The sequence below is a fragment of the Lutra lutra genome, chromosome 9, assembly GCF_902655055.1.
Source record: "Lutra lutra chromosome 9, mLutLut1.2, whole genome shotgun sequence".
Classification (NCBI taxonomy): domain Eukaryota; kingdom Metazoa; phylum Chordata; class Mammalia; order Carnivora; family Mustelidae; genus Lutra; species Lutra lutra.
In genome coordinates this window covers 120,713,218-120,729,944 of record NC_062286.1, presented here as the reverse complement: position 1 = coordinate 120,729,944, position 16,727 = coordinate 120,713,218, and the positions used below count along the sequence as shown (strand labels likewise).

General features: G+C 36.0%; 1 protein-coding gene across 2 annotated transcripts in view; it reads left to right on the top strand.

Annotated features, from left to right (window-relative positions):
* The window catches only part of LOC125108918 (ubiquinol-cytochrome-c reductase complex assembly factor 1), a 96,915-nt gene that overhangs the window by 19,920 nt on the left and 60,268 nt on the right, over nt 1–16,727 (top strand). For both annotated transcript variants that reach the window (XM_047745376.1, XM_047745377.1), the window contains exons 3-5: nt 4,114–4,209; nt 5,708–5,815; nt 13,121–13,193. In XM_047745376.1, coding sequence (XP_047601332.1) covers nt 4,114–4,209; nt 5,708–5,815; nt 13,121–13,193 — 277 coding nt within the window. The remainder of the gene's footprint in view (nt 1–4,113; nt 4,210–5,707; nt 5,816–13,120; nt 13,194–16,727) is intronic.

The window sequence follows — 16,727 nt, the reverse complement described above, 5'->3', positions numbered from 1 at the left end:
TATTTGGAATGTTTGGAAACTCAAGAGATTTGTGTTTAGTGCACAGAGTATGTGTCATTGACTTCTACTTGGGTTTTTGGAAGCAGCTTGATATAGGGGAAGGAAGATAGCTCTGAATATGTGTCTAATCCTTTAATGAATTTTTCTTCTTTGGACCTTATTGTCCTCATTTCTAAAGTGGGAGAAAATCTCATCAGCTTTGCAAAGTTGTGAGATAATTTGAGTAAAACATCAAGCATATAGGTGTGAGGCATATAGGAGATCTTCAATAAATTGTAATTGCTGTTTTTGTTGCTATATGTATGTTGATGCTACTTGGGTAAATTTTATCCTCACTATGTAAATTGAAATTAAAAAAAAAAAATTGTCCTAAACTACCTCAAGTTGCAAGCTTTCCCTGGGTCTTAGTTTCCTCATCTGCGAAATGAAAAGGTTGGACTTAGATCTTTGAGATTTCTTCCAGCTCAAGTGTTGTTATTCTGAGTTACTCCTTAGTTCTTCAGTTGCTTTTTCTCCAAGCTAAACAACCTCAATTCATTTTAACCTTTCCACTAGGACCTTTTATTCATCTCTTTGATCATTCCTGTGGTTCTTTTCTGGATCTTCTCCAGATCATCCTTCTATTAAAAAAAAAAAGACACAGAAAAACCCAGTAACAAAAAAGCCATTAAAAAAAAAATCGACCTAAGTTTTATTGAGTGCCGACTCCATGCCCAGAATGATATTGAGCAATGGGACAGTATAAGATGGACTGTTCGCTGGTAGAGCTTACAGTTTTGCTAAAGGGACCAGTTACGCATACCATGGTAGTCCAGAATTGCTGGAGTCCTTCCTTCCTTTCCTTCCCTCCCCCCCCTTCTCTTCCGTCTCTCAGACTGTCCCTTCCTTCCTTCCTTCCTCCCTCTTTCAGGTCAGGAAGGTCTCTTTACTTTCAGAACCTTCCTGAAAGGGGGAAAAAAAAAAAAGGTCAAATCTTATATTTATTTTAATGAAGGACTGCCTGCCTAAGAGTTTATCATTGGAGTTGTCTGGAACAGGTTCTGTTTCTTGTGTAGTGAGTCTTTCTGTTCTCCATAAGACTATGAGCTGCTTGAGGATAGGGATTGTTTGTATCCTAAAACCTTACACAAAGACTAGCATATTGTGGGCATTTAATTAAGGTTGGGTGAATGAAGAATGTATACATGGCATAGATAAAGACAAGAAGGAAATAATAAATAACCATGTAAATGGTTGGGTTTGCTCATTCAACAAATATTTGAGTGTTTCCCATATCCAACACACTATATTTCATTCAGGTAATATGCCTAGTTTCTACCCTCATGGATCTTTCCCGTAGTGGTGATAGGAAGTAAGCAGGTTCCAGAAGTACATACTTGTACATTATAATGAGTACTATGAATGAAATGAACAGGCTACTGCTAGAATAGAGAATAATGGGATTATAAGAAACTATTTTAGATAAAATGGTTGAGAAGTCCTCTTTGAAAAAGTGACATTTGAGTATTTCAGGGTATTTTTTTTTTTTAACAAGAAGTTGTTTATTGGTATTTTTTCAGATTAAAGAAAGGAAAAATTGATGTCTTTAAAGGTCAAGGGAGTCTTTTTTGGGGGGCAAGAACAACAAATAGTAAATGTGTGTATTTATAACTATGTGTAGGTATGCGGAAACTAGGTGTTGTTCTTGGTACTAATACTTAGGTACTTAAGTAGTTCAAGTAGTGTTAAATGTTAGCTCATGAATAATGGTTAGAACAGAAATAGAGCAGTTGGTGAGACAATCACACAGGAATCCATTGGTTAGTCCTGGAGCTATGGGAGAAGAGAAGGATCATGTAATCTAGTTAAAGAGAGTTTGCCCCAAAGCACAGCTAGTTGAAATTGTTGTCAGTTGTTTTTTGAACCTGTTTGAGTGCTTTGTGTTCTAGATAAACCATTATATTGGTGTATGTAATGTAATGGGAGTTGTTCTGTGATTGATCTGTTTTTTTTTTTTTTAAAGATTTTATTGATTTATTTGACAGACAGAGATCACAAGTAGGCAGAGAGGCAGGCAGAGAGAGAGGAAGGGAAGCAGGCTCCCTGCTGAACAGAGAGCCCGATGCGGGACTCGATCCCAGGACCCCGAGATCATGACCTGAGCCGAAGGCAGCGGCTTAACCCACTGAGCCACCCAGGTGCCCTGTGATTGATCTGTTTTTTAAAGCCTGCATAATACCTATGAATTAAAGCATAAGTGTCCTTGGGACTGACCGGGAAAATCCTAATTTTTTAATATCCTTATTTGAAAAGAAAAGTAAATAATAACTCAATTAGAAATTCTGTTTTTCCCTCATTAGCATTAAAGAAAAAAATAATTTCATTTCATGTTTTCCCTCTCTTCTTGGAATAAACCACAATTGAAGGGGTAACCTTCCTTCTGCTTCCTCACCATTTTTTTGGTAAAGGTAATAAAACATTACTGAGAATTTGGAAACTATTCCTAAATTCATCCATAATTCTATTAACTTAAAAAAAATAACTCTTTAATTTCTGTATGTTTCTTTCTAGAGATCCCCATATACATTCATATGTCTACCTATAATTTTATACATATAAGTGTTTTCATGTTGCTAGCAATAATGAGCTTTAATGTAAACTCTGGACTTTGAGTGATAGTGATGTGTCAGGGTAGGTTCATCTGTCATAAGAAATGTCCTGTTCTGCTGGGGGATGCTGATAGTGGAGGATGTGAGTATATGAAGAAGGGGTTTATGGGAGTTCTCTGTACTTCTGCTCAGTGTTGCTGTGAACCTAAAACTGTTTTAGAACATAAAGTGTATTTAAAAAATCTCAATGATTACCTGATTTTTCTATTGAGTGACTTTACTTTAATTTAATTAACCATCTTATTGGACTCCCCCTCTCCCCCCACCAAGTTTTCACTCTTGTGAATAATGCTACACTGAGGCTCTCTTACATGAAGTTTTTTCCCCTTGGGAATTTATTTTCAAAACTGTGTTTATTGGTCTTGATTTTATTTTCAACCTAATAGCGTTAATGGTGAATATTAAAGAATAAATATTAAATATATGTTAAGGCACTTAGCATTGTACCTGGCATATGATAGTTGTAAATAGTGGCTGTTTTATTGCCCAGGTGCATTCAAGTGCAATGAGAACATAAAAGGAAGGCAGTTCTGATCTGAACAACAATGATGGAAGCTTCTATTTATTGAGTATTTTGTGAAAGGTACTTTACATGTGTTATCTTCTTCAGTCCTCCCTACAACTGAGATTCAGTAAGTCGCTCATGGCCACCCAGCTTATACGTGGCAGAAGCAGGCTTTATTTTTTATTTTTAAAAAAGATGTTATTTATTTATTTGAAAGAGAGAGAATGAGAGAGAGAGATCATGAGAAGGGAAAGGGTCAGAGGGAGAAGCAGACTCCCCACCTAGCTGGCAGCCTGATGCGGGACTCTATCCGGGGATTCCAGGATCATGACCTGAGCCGAAGGCAGTCGCTTAACCAACTGAGCCACCCAGGCACCCCAGAAGCAGGCTTTAAACTTAAAATTGACTCTTAAGGGCCGCCTGGGTGGCTCCGTGGGTTGGGCCTCTGCCTTTGGCTCGGGTCATGATCTCAGGTTCTTGGGATTGAGTCCTGCATCGGGCTCTCTGCTCCGTGGGGAGCCTGCTTCCTCTCTCTCTGCCTGCCTCTCTGCCTACTTGTGATCTCTCTGTCAAATAAATAAATTTTAAAAAATCTGTTTAAAAAAAAAATATTGACTGTTAAGAGTCTTTTTCCCCCCATCTACCACACTGCTGCCAATGTTTAGGTAGGTCTTTATTACAATTCTAGTTCCTAGAGTTGCCCCAGATTTATTTAGTTCCAGGTTTCCAGGGCCAAATCCTTTTATTTGTTCAGGTATCCAGCAGATGTTTATTGAGTACCTACTGCATACCAGACACAATTTTAGGTGCCCATCTTGGATTCTTTTGGTGATCAGATCACCAGGAACTAGGTTGGAAGGATTCTATGATCTTTACTTTGAAGCAGCTCTTCTCAGAGTAACCATCCAAGTGAATGCTCTCTGTTGCTTACATCTATTTTTTTTTTTTTTAATCTCCTAGTGGCCTCAGATGAGCCAGTCCCTGGAATGTGGTGGATCAGAACAGATTCCTGGGATAGATGTTCAGTGGAGTAGGAAGTATCACACCACAAATAAGGTGAGAATTATTAGTATTTTCTACATTTATAGACTGCTTTCACACAGGTTTTCTTATTTGAACCTTAGCAAAATTGTTAGCTGGATGAGGCAAGGAATTTTATTGAATACAGAAGGTGAGTCTCATGGAAATGAAGTGATCTGCCCAAGGTCACAAGGATAAATGACAGACCAACTGAATATTTGAACCTAAGGCTTTTGATCCTGTGTCCTGTATTTCTTCTGTTGTACTGTCTTGCTTGGAAAACACTTTAGAGAAAAAAGTTGTTACAGATTTTTCATATGTTAAAAGTAAAGATTTTTATATGTTAAAACATATGTTATCTGTTTAAAGTAGTATTTAACTTGGAGAATTTTTTATAGCCTGCCTTCATTTGGAGAGCTTAGTATTAGAATAGGTTTTTCTGGGGTGCCTGGTGGCTCAGTGGGTTAAAGCCTCTGCCTTCAGCTTGGGTCATGATCCCTGGATCCTGGGATCGAGCCCCGCATTGAGCTCTCTGCTCAGCGTCCCCACCCACCTCTCTGCCTGCCTCTCTGCCTACTTGTGATCTCTGTCTGTCAAATAAATAAATAAAATCTTAAAAAAAAAAAGAATAGGTTTTTCTTGGAGTTTATTTGCAAACTACAAGACTCATAAAATGTGGTATACTAAAAATACGAGTTTAGGAACATTTATTCACTGCTTGCTTTGGTTGGTTATGATTCTGAATGACTTTTGACTGCTTTCAGACAGTAGTCTTCTTTCCTTTTCCTGTTATTTTAAAACAGAGCATTCTGCTTCTCAGAATTCTTCTCTTGGAGATGAGGGCCAAGATTTCCTTTTAAAAGTACTCTTTTCCGTAGAAGTTTTATTCTCATAGCCCACATCAGTCATTTCCTAGACATGGGTCCATAGGCGTATAGTCAGTGAGGTGGCTCTGAAATTTGAAGGACACCTATTAGAGTTCCAGATGTGTTTGTACTGAGTGATAAGGTGCCCAGAAAAAGAAGAATTAAAAATTCTAGGTGAAAAAAAAATCTAAGCAATAAAAAATACTCCTATATCTAATAAGAAACAAAAGCATTCTTTTTTGGATAATTATTTTGGGGGGGCACCTGTGTGGTACAGTCTGTTAAGTGTTTGACTCTTGGTTTTGGCTCAGGTTGTGATCCTCAGTGTGGTGAGATAGAGCTCCACATCAGTGCTCAGCAAGGAGTCTGCTTAAGACTTTCCCTCTGGGGGCACTTGGGTGACTCACTTGGTTAAGCATCTGTCTTTGGCTCAGGTCATGATTCCAGGGTTCTGGGATTGAGCCCTGCATGGGGCTCCTTGCTCAGTGGGGAGTCTGCTTCTCCCTCTTCCTCTGCTCTGCCCCTCCCCCTGCTCATGCTCTCCCTCTCAAAAACAAAACAAACAAAAAACAACAAAAAATACTTTTCTTCCTCTGCCCCTCAAAATAAATAAATCTTAAAAAATTTTTTTTGCAACTAATTTTGTCCCTTTCTTTTTGATGAAATAGCTTTCTACTACCAAGGATTCCCCACAGCCTGTTGAGGAGAAGGTTGGTGCCTTCACGAAGATAATAGAAGCTATGGGATTTACAGGACCTTTGAAATACAGTAAATGGGTAAATTCTTTTTAAATTCTTCTCATTTTCTTTTTGGGCTTTATGCCTTCTGCTCCTTATAGTTTTTTTTGTTTTTTTTTGTTTTTTTTTTTTTTTTTTTAAGCTTCTGCTTTGCTTTTGTGAAATTCATGCATTATTTTGAGAGCTTCAGAATGTGTTGTGTCCCCCCCTCCCCATTATGAGTCAGATCTATGTAACGTGTGGGTCTGGAGTATTCTCTCTGTTCCCTTAACCTGATTCCTTAAAAGTATTTCAGTACAAGCTAAGCCAATAAAACTGGGCTTTCCAGGCTCTTGCTATGTGATATGCTATACAAATGAGTTCTAAGGAAGTGGATGGGCAAAATGTTCTGATGGATAGCATTCTTAAGGAAATATTACTCTCTGATGAATCCATATTCATAAGTGATATTTTTCACTAGGTCATTGTAGTGACTTTTGTTAAAATTTTACTAATAGTCATTTTTAAATTAATCAATTTTAAGATATATTACAATTCTTACGATGGAGGGAGATTTGCTAGCTATGTCATTCCTAGTCAAGTCTTGGCCTAGCATGTTGTTTGCTTTATAGTTGTTGCTATAAATGAATGAATGTCTTCTGTGCATCAGGTGCGTATTGCCCCTGGGTTTTATAAGTGCCTCTAACCAATTAAAGTAATAAAATATTAGCCCAATGTGTCTCCTGGTGCTAGCGTTTCTCTAACTTTATAGCAGAAGTGCCTTTTAATGTTTTTCAAGGTTGCTAGAATGTTGGATAAGCCTAATCAGTCATACGTTATATAGCCATCAAAACAAGTCAACACAAAGCAGTCTAGGGAGGACTTTTCTAGAAAACTTCGTAGCTTTGCTGCAAATGATCAAATAATTCCAATTACACCATTTTAACAGGATGGATTAAAGTTAGAATTTCAGTTTTGTTACAGACTTTACTTGTAGTTTCTTTTTGCAATGTCTGGTTCTCTTCTTAACAATTCTCACTGCAGCAAGTGTAGGCTTCTCTCTATAATCTCTTTTTTACATAAATTCTGAAAACCTAATGGTGATTCCACAAACATTTTGTTTTTAAGGGGCTTTAGAAAGTATAGAAGGTAACACATACACAGGTAATGATGTTCTGGAGACTCTAAGATTATGAAGTGCCTTCTTAATTGTCAGTGAAATATTAGTTATATTCATCAAAGTTATCTTTTTTACATCTTAATCTTTTGGCAAATGATAATCATTGATATATTTGGTAATGTTTTTAACAAGAATCCTTTTTCTTATGAGAAGAAGGTTTGTGATTATGGCATTTAAAACTTAAAATATGTGTTTTGTTTGAAAATTAGAAATTAAGAGAAAAGAGAAATGAGAGCAGAAAGAAAAAAAGGGAAAAATTTACTGTTTTATTCATTTCTTGATGGTTGAGTTCCACTTTGTTGCTACCATTGCTTTGTCTAGTCTGTTTTTTTATGATTCCAGAGGGAAAGTTGGCTACCATTTGGAGGATTACTAAGTCATCAGGAAAATTTCTTCACTGTTGTAGTTTAAGTTAGCCTTTGATTTTTCTTGGTTCCTTTGCGACTTCAACTAAGTACTTAATATTTGCATTTTAAAAGGCTTTATGATGTGCAGTGTCTACTTTCGTAACCTTTATTTTTAAATTTCTGACATCAAAACATCAAACATGACATTCTAGTATAATTTCGGTGGGAAAGATAGGTATAACTTTACATTTGGAAAGACTGCAAGCCCTGGGTGCCTGGGTGGTTCAGTTGGTTAAGTGTCTGCCTTTGGCTTGGGTCATGATCCAGGAGTCCTGGGATTGAGTCCCGCATTGGGCTCCCTTCTCAGTGGAGAGTCTCCTCTCCCTCTGCTGCCTGCTCTCTCTTTCTCTCTCTTTTAAATAAGTAAATAAATAGAAAGAAAGAAAGATATATCGATTGCAAACCCTTTTTGGTAAATTTGACTCAGATATCTGATCAGGCTCTTGGATTGTACTGGAAAGATCTTTAAGTTTTGTGTTTTTACATGTCTTTCATTAGGGAGTAAAATATGTGCTTGACATCAGCAGTATCAACCATCTCCCCCATTTTTTTTCTGTAACATTTTCATATGTAGTTTAATTTTTCTTTTAGATTCATATTAGGAATTTAAATGTAGCTTTTCCTTACCTGTTTGTCTTGAAATAACCAGTCTTTTCCATTATTTTTATGTAGCAATATCAGGCAAGACAAGGACATTTCCCATGTTCAATTGCATGTCAAGTAGGAATTTAAATGTAGCTTTTCCTTACCTGTTTGTCTTGAAATAACCAGTCTTTTCCATTATTTTTATGTAGCAATATCAGGCAAGACAAGGACATTTCCCATGTTCAATTGCATGTCAAATAGGCAGTTTCCAGATTAGCATAAAGCCAAGAAATGATTTCTGTTCTGAAGGACACTGACAAACTGAAATGCATTCAGAAGTGGGCAGTGGCGGGCACCTGGGTGGCTCATGGGTTGGGGCCTCTGCCTTCGGCTCGGGTCATGATCCTGGAGTCCTGGGATCGAGCCCTGCATCGGGCTCTCTGCTTGGCGGGGAGCCTGCTTCCTTCTCTCTCTCTGCCTACTTGTGATTTCTGTCTGTCAAATAAATAGATAAAATCTTTGGGACGCCTGGGTGGCTCAGTTGGTTAAGTGGCTGCCTTCGGCTCAGGTCATGATTCCAGCGTCCTGGGATCGAGTCCCATATTGGGCTCCTTGCTTGGCAGGGAACCTGCTTCTCCCTCTGCTTCTGCCTGCCTCTTGGCCTACTTGTGATCTCTCTCTCTCTCTAAAAAAGAAAAAAAAAAAAAAGATAAAATCTTAAAAAAAAAAAAAAAAAAGAAATGGGCAGTGAGCCTTGTGAAGGGTTTAGGAACTGTGTTGAATGAAGAGTGGTTGAAGGAAATAGGGATGCCTACCCTGGAAAAGAGAAGACATGATGGTTCTTCTCAACTATTTGTCAAAAAAAAAAAAGAAAAGAAAAGAAAAGACTTAATCTAAGTAAAGTATTCCACTGGGCAGTGGACTTTTCATGAATGTTACATGAAGCAGATTTACATTCAATAAAACAAAAGTCTAACAAGAACTGTCCTTCAGGGGGATAGGTAACCTCCCGAGGTCATTGGACTTGTTTGAACAGTGGCCCAGATGGTTGACTGTGAATCAAGAATGCTGTAGAAGGAATTCCAGTACAGAATAGAAGGTTCAGATGACTTCAAAGCCCCTTCAACTCTCACAGAGCTGTTAGTGCAGACCTTTTACTATATTCATTTTTCATCTTGTAAGATGGCACCAGATGCAGTAGTCAGTGGGAGAGCTGATTTTCATTTCTTAAAGCTGCCTGAGGTGCTTGTGTTTTCATCAGAGACACTGATGAAGTCTTCCAGAGTTACAATGAAATAAACATGAAGTCTTCTGAGAACCAGAACAATTTGTATTGACTGGGTGGAATTTAGTGCACCTACCTCTTTAACTTATATTAATGCATGAGTCCTTGAAGAAATTCCTTCCCCAAGTTGTTATTTCCAGTCCCTCTGTGATGGTCTTAGGGGACTTGCTTTAGACATTTGTCCAGGAAAATGGCTCACCCAAGTATAAAGGCTTGGCTTCACTGCAGGAAAAGTGAGGAACTATAAAATGCTCCTGATTGCCACATTATGAGCAGTGTATAAATACACTGGCTGAGGTCTGGTGAGGTCTTCATTATTTGTAATGGATGCTTTCTTCATGAACATGTTGTGGGGGAAAGCCTTCTTCAGGGAAGATTTGGCTCTTGGTGGCAAATCTGCCTTTCTTAGGTAGAATAATTAATGAACCTACAGGACTCTCTCTATGTGAGGATCTGGAGGAAACTGTGGAGTTAGAAAAAAAAATAAAGAAACAGGCCATTAGGAATTTTATTTAAAATTGTAAATGTGTTGACATTTATATACCAGTACCCCACATTTGACAAATATTAATTTTTGCCATATTTGCTTTAGTTTTATTTTTTCCAAGATAAACTTTTACAGAAAGTAAACTAGCCCATTTCTCCTTTCTTCTCTTTCTCCACCAAGATAATTACTGTTCTAAAGTTGGTTTTTGTCATTCCCTTGTACATTTTTTATCTTTTACCACTCATTATTATCCATAAACAACATATATAATATATTGTATTAATGAAAACTATATAAGCAGTATCTCACTTTTCAACCTGTTTTTATTAGTCAACATGTCTTTGAGTGGAGATCTGATTTTTTTTTCATTTCAACTGCTGAATAGCTTCACTTTGTATAATTAAACTATAGCTTAACTATTCCTCTACCAAACACAGTTGTTTTAGGTCTTTCATAATGACAGTACCTTTTAAATTGTGCGGGAGTTTCTTCAGAGAGAGAGAGAGATGGAGAGAGAGAGATGGAATTGCTGGGTACTAGTCTATGAATATTTTTAACTGTATTAAATTATATTCATGACATGTTTTATCAGTTTATCAGTTAGGGTTTAAAGGTTCAGAATCATTTCCAACACTTGATACTGTCAGACTGTCTCATGTTTACCAATTAGATGGTGTGATATAGTATTTTTTATTTAGTTTGCATCCCTCTGGTTACTAATAAAGTTGAGAGTCTTTTCCTATGTTTACAGGCAAAAAAAAAAAATTATCAATGTGTCTATAATTGAGGTAGGCTGTAAGCTTCATGAAGGCTGGAGTTTTTTACTTCATTGTTCGCTTCTTTCTTCCCGATGTCCAAATCCACATCAGGTACTGAGTTAGGTACTCAATAAACTATTTGTTCACTGAAGTGAAGAGGTAACAGGTGTCCTTAACTCCCTGCCTGAGGATAGAAGTAGGGCGGTCAAAGCCAAAGCATTAGGATAACAATACTAGGATGTCATTAGTTTGATCATGGTACGGACCAGTACTCCCCAAAATGTGTTCTGTGTCAGATACTTCCTAGAACTGCAGATGTTAACGAAGTTAAACAGGCTTCTTTTTCAGCCTGCTGATATGGTGAATTACACTGATTGATTTGTGAATGTTGAATCTGCTTTGCATTTCAGGAATAAATCCCATTTGGTTGTGATTTATTGTCCTTTTAAAATATTGCTGAATTTGATTTGTTAGTATTTTGTTAAGGATTTTTGCATCTAAATTCATGAAGGCTGTGGTTCTATAGTTTTATTTTCTTCTAATGACTTTGGTTTTGATATCAGGGTAATATTGGCCTTATAGAAAGAGCTAAGAAGTGTTCTTCCCTCTTGTTTTCTGGAAGAGTTTATGTAGATTTCATAGCATTTCTTTAGATGTTTGGTAGAAACATTGAGTGATGTTTAGTGATGCCATTGAGCATGGAGTTTTCTTTGGAGAAGGCTTTTTGTTGTTGTTGCAAATCCCATTTCTTTAGTAGATAATAGGACTATTCATGTTATTTATTCTCGGGAGTTTTGGTAATTTGTGTTTTTTTCCAAGAAATTTGTCCATTTTCTCTAATAATCGTATCTGTTGTCCTACAGGTGTTCATAATAGTCCCTTATTATTTTATGAATATCTCTAGGATATGTTGTGATAACTTCTCTGATTCTGGCAATTTTATCTTCTCTGTTTTTTCTTTATTCCTTGATCAGTTCTGTCAACACTTTATCAATTTTACTGATATTATTAATAAACTGGCTTTGGGTTCTTAGATTTTCTGTGCTTTTTTTCTGTTTCTAATTTTATTGATCTCTGTTCTTTATTATATCATTCTTTCTGCTTGCTTTTAGGTTTAATTTGCTCTTTTTAGTGTCTTACCATAGATTTTGTTTAAATTGGCTTTGAATGCTGATTTATTCCCATGTAGATATATGTTTTTCAGTTGTTACATGTTTATTCTGTTTTCCCCTATATGAGCTTTACTCTGAAAGCCTTGAAAACATGACAGACCTCAAATTAGCAAAGAAAAAATCTTAATTACAATTAGAGACATAATCCTTCTCTAATTTATTCTGGGTTCTTCTGCCCATTAGAGACACTGCTGTTCTGACCCTAGAGTGTTTGAGAAATGAGCATGATATAGTGTTAGTTATAGTATTTTTTGGTGAATTTGAACTTTAATAACATAGCTTTACGAAATTCTCGATTGTTTTTTCTTTAGTTGCTATTTCATTCTCAGTTTCTGCATTTTTTTTAGTCTGCATATTTGAGTTTGTAATTCTCTATCATTTTAAGAAAAAATTAGCTGTTGTAAGACTTTTGTGGTTGGACTAATTTATTTAATTGTATCCTTCAGGAAATATTTTGAAAGTCCTTAGAAATACTTCCTTACTTTCGGGGCGCCTGGGTGGCTCAGTGGGTTAAAGCTTCTGCTTTCGGCTCGGGTCATGATCCCAGGGTCCTGGGATCGAGCCCCGTATCGGGCTCTCTGCTCAGCAGGGAGCCTGCTTCCCCCTCTCTCTCTGCCTGCCTCTCTGCCTACTTGTGATCTCTCTCTGTCAAATAAATAAATAAAATCTTAAAAAAAAAAAAAAAGAAATACTTCCTTACTTTAGCACTGAGTTGGTCTTCAGATCTACAATTTAACTCTTAAAAGAATTTATTTTTCACTTTCAGATTTATTTTTATGGAGGCATAATGTACATATAGTAAAATGTACAGATCTTAGGTATTCAGTGAATAAATTAAAACCACCACTCAAATCAAGATCCTAAGAGAATTCTTAGTGCTTTGGGAAGTAGTAAAATTTTGATTCTTTTACTATATTTTGCATTCATTGAAAACCCTTAGTGGTAAGCACAGCCTTCTCTTAATCAGCAAACTATAAAACTAGGGAAAATATAGAAAAAAATGACTCTTTCCCCAAGGTGTAAAAAAGACTTATAGAATAGATAGTAGTGCTTCTGAAGTAAGGTTTGAGGGGTTGAAGGGGTTTTTGGTTTGTTTGTTTGATTTTGGTCATAAAATGGGTAATTTTTTAATATAAGGGGTTTCAGATTATAAAGAGTTAATGTGAGTGATGCTGAACAGTGATTTAGAGGCTCAAATGTAATGAAGTAAGTTTGAATTAAAGGAGAGATTTCATATAAATAAATATTGGAAAAATCTTTTTGACATTTTGATGCTAACTCATAAAATGTGAAAATTGTGTGAAGTCTGTGAATGGTTAGCTTTAAGAAAGAAATAATCTGTGTTGGTTTAGCTATTAAATTTGCCTAGAGACAGGTTTGGACTTATCCTCCTGGTTGAACAAATATAAGATGTTGTGACTACATCTACTAGCACTGGAACATACTTGGTCATATCTTGAGTTTGGTTTTATTTTTATTTTTTTTGTCTAGAAGATTAAGATTGCAGCCCTGCGCATGTATACTAGCTGTGTGGAGAAAACTGACTTCGAGGAATTCTTTCTAAGTAAGTTTACTGTTTTTGATAGTTCTGAAAAGGAAAATCAATCTACTTTTCATGGGATACCTGGTTGGCTCAGTCGGTAGAGCACGTGACTCTTGATCTTGGGGTTGTAAATTCAAGTCCCATGTTGGGTGTAGAGATTACTTAAAAATAAAATCTTAAAAAAAAAAACACCTATTTTTCGTTTTTATGACTGGGTCAGTTTTGAGTCACTAGTGAAACAATTTTTCCTGTACAAAAGTGTGTAATAAAAGCTGCTTATTTTTCTCTTTTAATAGAATAAACAAGGGCAAAAAACCCTATAAATAAGACATTTTAACAAGTTCGAAAAAAGAAGAAACCAAAAATTTGTCTAGTACTTTGACATTTTCCACACATGCATCTTTTTACATATGAGTACTCATAGTAAACAAATCCTGTTTACATTCTGGATGTTGTACTTAGCATTTTGGGTGAAGTGAATTTTTGCCAATCATTCCTCTTTTATTTCTAGTTTTTAATTGTTTTGGTTGATGCCTAATGATTGTTTTCTTTCTGTTGAAGGATGATTGGGTCAAAGGTATATATATATATACACATACATACACACACACACACACACACACACACACACATATATATATATATATAATTTTATTATTTAGATCCCATTGAAAGTAAATTGTTTTCCAAAGGGCTTTTGCTGGTTTAGATCATCACTGTCAGTTGATTATAGTGACATAGTATTCATTTGGATGCTGTCAACTGTTTAGTTACAAATAAAGTTAGTCAAGCAGGTACTTTTAAAGTAATTGAGAAAGTTGAAGCTGTTTCTAGTTCTACAGATTTTGGAAGGAAATGTGTGCTGTGCACATCTGTGGTTACAGCCATTATCCTGAAAGCCACAAACACTTGACTGTATATACTTGATAGTTTTCATGGAGAGCAAATATTTGTATAGAATTATGTTAATAATAAGGAAGATAGCTAGATGCAGTTTGGATTATTTAATAACTGTTTTGGTTTTTAAAAACCAAATGCAAGTTGTTTTGGTGATTTTATAATTTCAGCAGATCGATGTTATGTTAGAAACTTAAAATACATACCTACTGAGTTGTAATCCTGATTTAGTGTCTACCTTCTGTTTATTATTTACTCATAGGGACAAAAGTAAACTTTCTTGCTTCTTTTTAATCTCTAAAAAATTCTCATTTAGGAGAAATTAGTCTGAAAGGAGAAAATATTCTTATCTATTTGATGAAGAAACTATTAATATTTGAAGCTGGATTTTTCCTAAGTGACTTCTGGAATCCATCTCCCCAAGTATTTTTCATCAGATCTTTTTAAAAGTTCATCCTCAGATATCTGTTTAATATTTGATTCTATAAATAACTAATAAATTTATAATTATTTTGAAATGATGTTTACTAGTTATCGTTGTCTTAGCCAGTCGTCATTATTGAAGATCCTTGAGTTAATATTATAAATTGAATATTGAGATTATTATTGTATGTTTAAGGTAACATACCATGTTTCAATTTATAATTTGTTGTTAACTACTAATAAAAATAAAAGTTTATACAAATTATTACCATTACATGGTAATCACATTTACATGGTGTGCTTTTACATTTGGCTCATTTAGGGGTTACAAAACCTTGTAGGATAGGAAGGACTTGTATTCTTGTTTTCATTTTTATTTTCTTTTCAGAAGCAGTTGTAACTTAAAGGCAAAGTGATTTCCCAAAGTTGCTTAGCTTGATCCTATGTTGTCTGGCTTAAAGGCCAGGAATTTTTCCACTATAATATATGACCTGTGAAAGAATGTAATTCCAAATTAGAAATTATAATTCATTTTAATATATTTATATGTTATTGTTTTTAAATAAGAACTATTCCTAGGAGATATTCTATTAGTATTATTAATTGATGTTACGTATATTAGAGTATGTTCACCTCAATAAACTTTGTTCTAGTTTTGCCCTTTGAAGTTGTTACCTGGAGAGACAGCACATTTTGGTGATACCACTCTTGCTTATGGTTTTTTAAGACCCAGTTTAGGATGGCTCAGTGAGTTAAGCCTCTGCCTTTGGCTCAGGTCATGATCTCAGGGACCTGGGATCGAGCCCTGCATCGGGCTCTCTGCTCAGCGGGGAGCCTGCTTCCCTCCCCACCCCACCTGCCTCTGTCTACTTGTGTTCTCTCTCTCTCTGTCAAATAAATAAATAAAATCTTTTTTGAAAAAAGTATTGGCTTTTAGACTTACAGCTTGTTCATTTGTATTAATGCTCCAGTGTGGTCCATCTTTGTTGTTGTTGGGTAGATTAAATTTTAAAATGAAACCAAAGTGGTTCTGAACTGTGGCTAGGAATAAAAAATGGAGCCAATCTGAAAAATATGATTTGGAGGCAGATAAATATCTATGAAACAATGAGACTTGCTTGCATCTTCTAAAGAAAGGTCCTAAAGAGTAGGCCAGGCAGGTTTGGGGTAAAAGAAGAGAATAAATATATATCACTTCCTAAGATTACACTTTTAAAGTGGCTGTTGCCTTGGATTTTTGGTATTTTAGGGCTTGACTTTTAGAGTCCTGAGCATTCAGTAGTTTTTAAAAAGGATAGAGAGGCTTAGGGAGCTCAGCACTCTCATCCTTACTCTTCCAAAAAAGTGAGGCCAGTGTTAATTCCTGAAGATTGTGTAAGAATGAGTTGTGAGTAGCTCTCTAGCCTCTTGGATCGGCCCCCATAAAATGTCCAAGTTATAGACTCTCTATCATCTCAGAGCCAACGTGGTCTTGATCCAGTGACCTCAACCTTGGGGATTCTGACTGGTGAGATTAATGGCCCCCTGTTGTTTCCAAGATGTTCTGATGGTGTATCCTATTTGGGGCATCAAGGAGTGTAACCTCTGTGAGAATGCAGTGGTTTGCTAACTGGTCTTTTGGAGATCAGTTCTGTTATGAGGAGCACTTTGGAACAGATGGGCCAATCAATAAAGTTTGTGTTGAATTCCATACTGAAATTCCGTTCTGTATGAAAACTGCTTTGTCTTTAGCTCTTAAGAGACTTAATACCTTGGAGAGGAGTTTCCTTAATGAATAAGTTCTGAGTCAGTGATTGAGGTTCATCATTTTATTGACACAGTCTTAAATAGTGCGCTATTTAAGATATTTTAAACCCTACTGTTTAAATAATTCACCGAGAAACAATAGTAAATATTTATTGAGTGCCTGTTAAATATTAACCATTTTGCTAAACATTTCATAGGCCTTATCTCATTTAATCCTCACAAATCCCTATAAGGTAGGTTCTCTTGTTCTCCCCATTTTTACAGAGAAGATGACATAGGCACTGAGAAGGCTAAAGTAACTTTACCCAGAGTCACGTAGTAAGTAAGAGGTATGGTCAGGGTTTTGAATCGGGAGGTCTGACCCGGAGGCTGCATTAAACAAACAACTATGTTAATACTGCCACTCCATAACAGTGATGAATTATTTAATTTTATCCAGCTTGATATTGAGGAAGAAAGTACCTAGCCTCGGGAAATAATGCGCCAAGT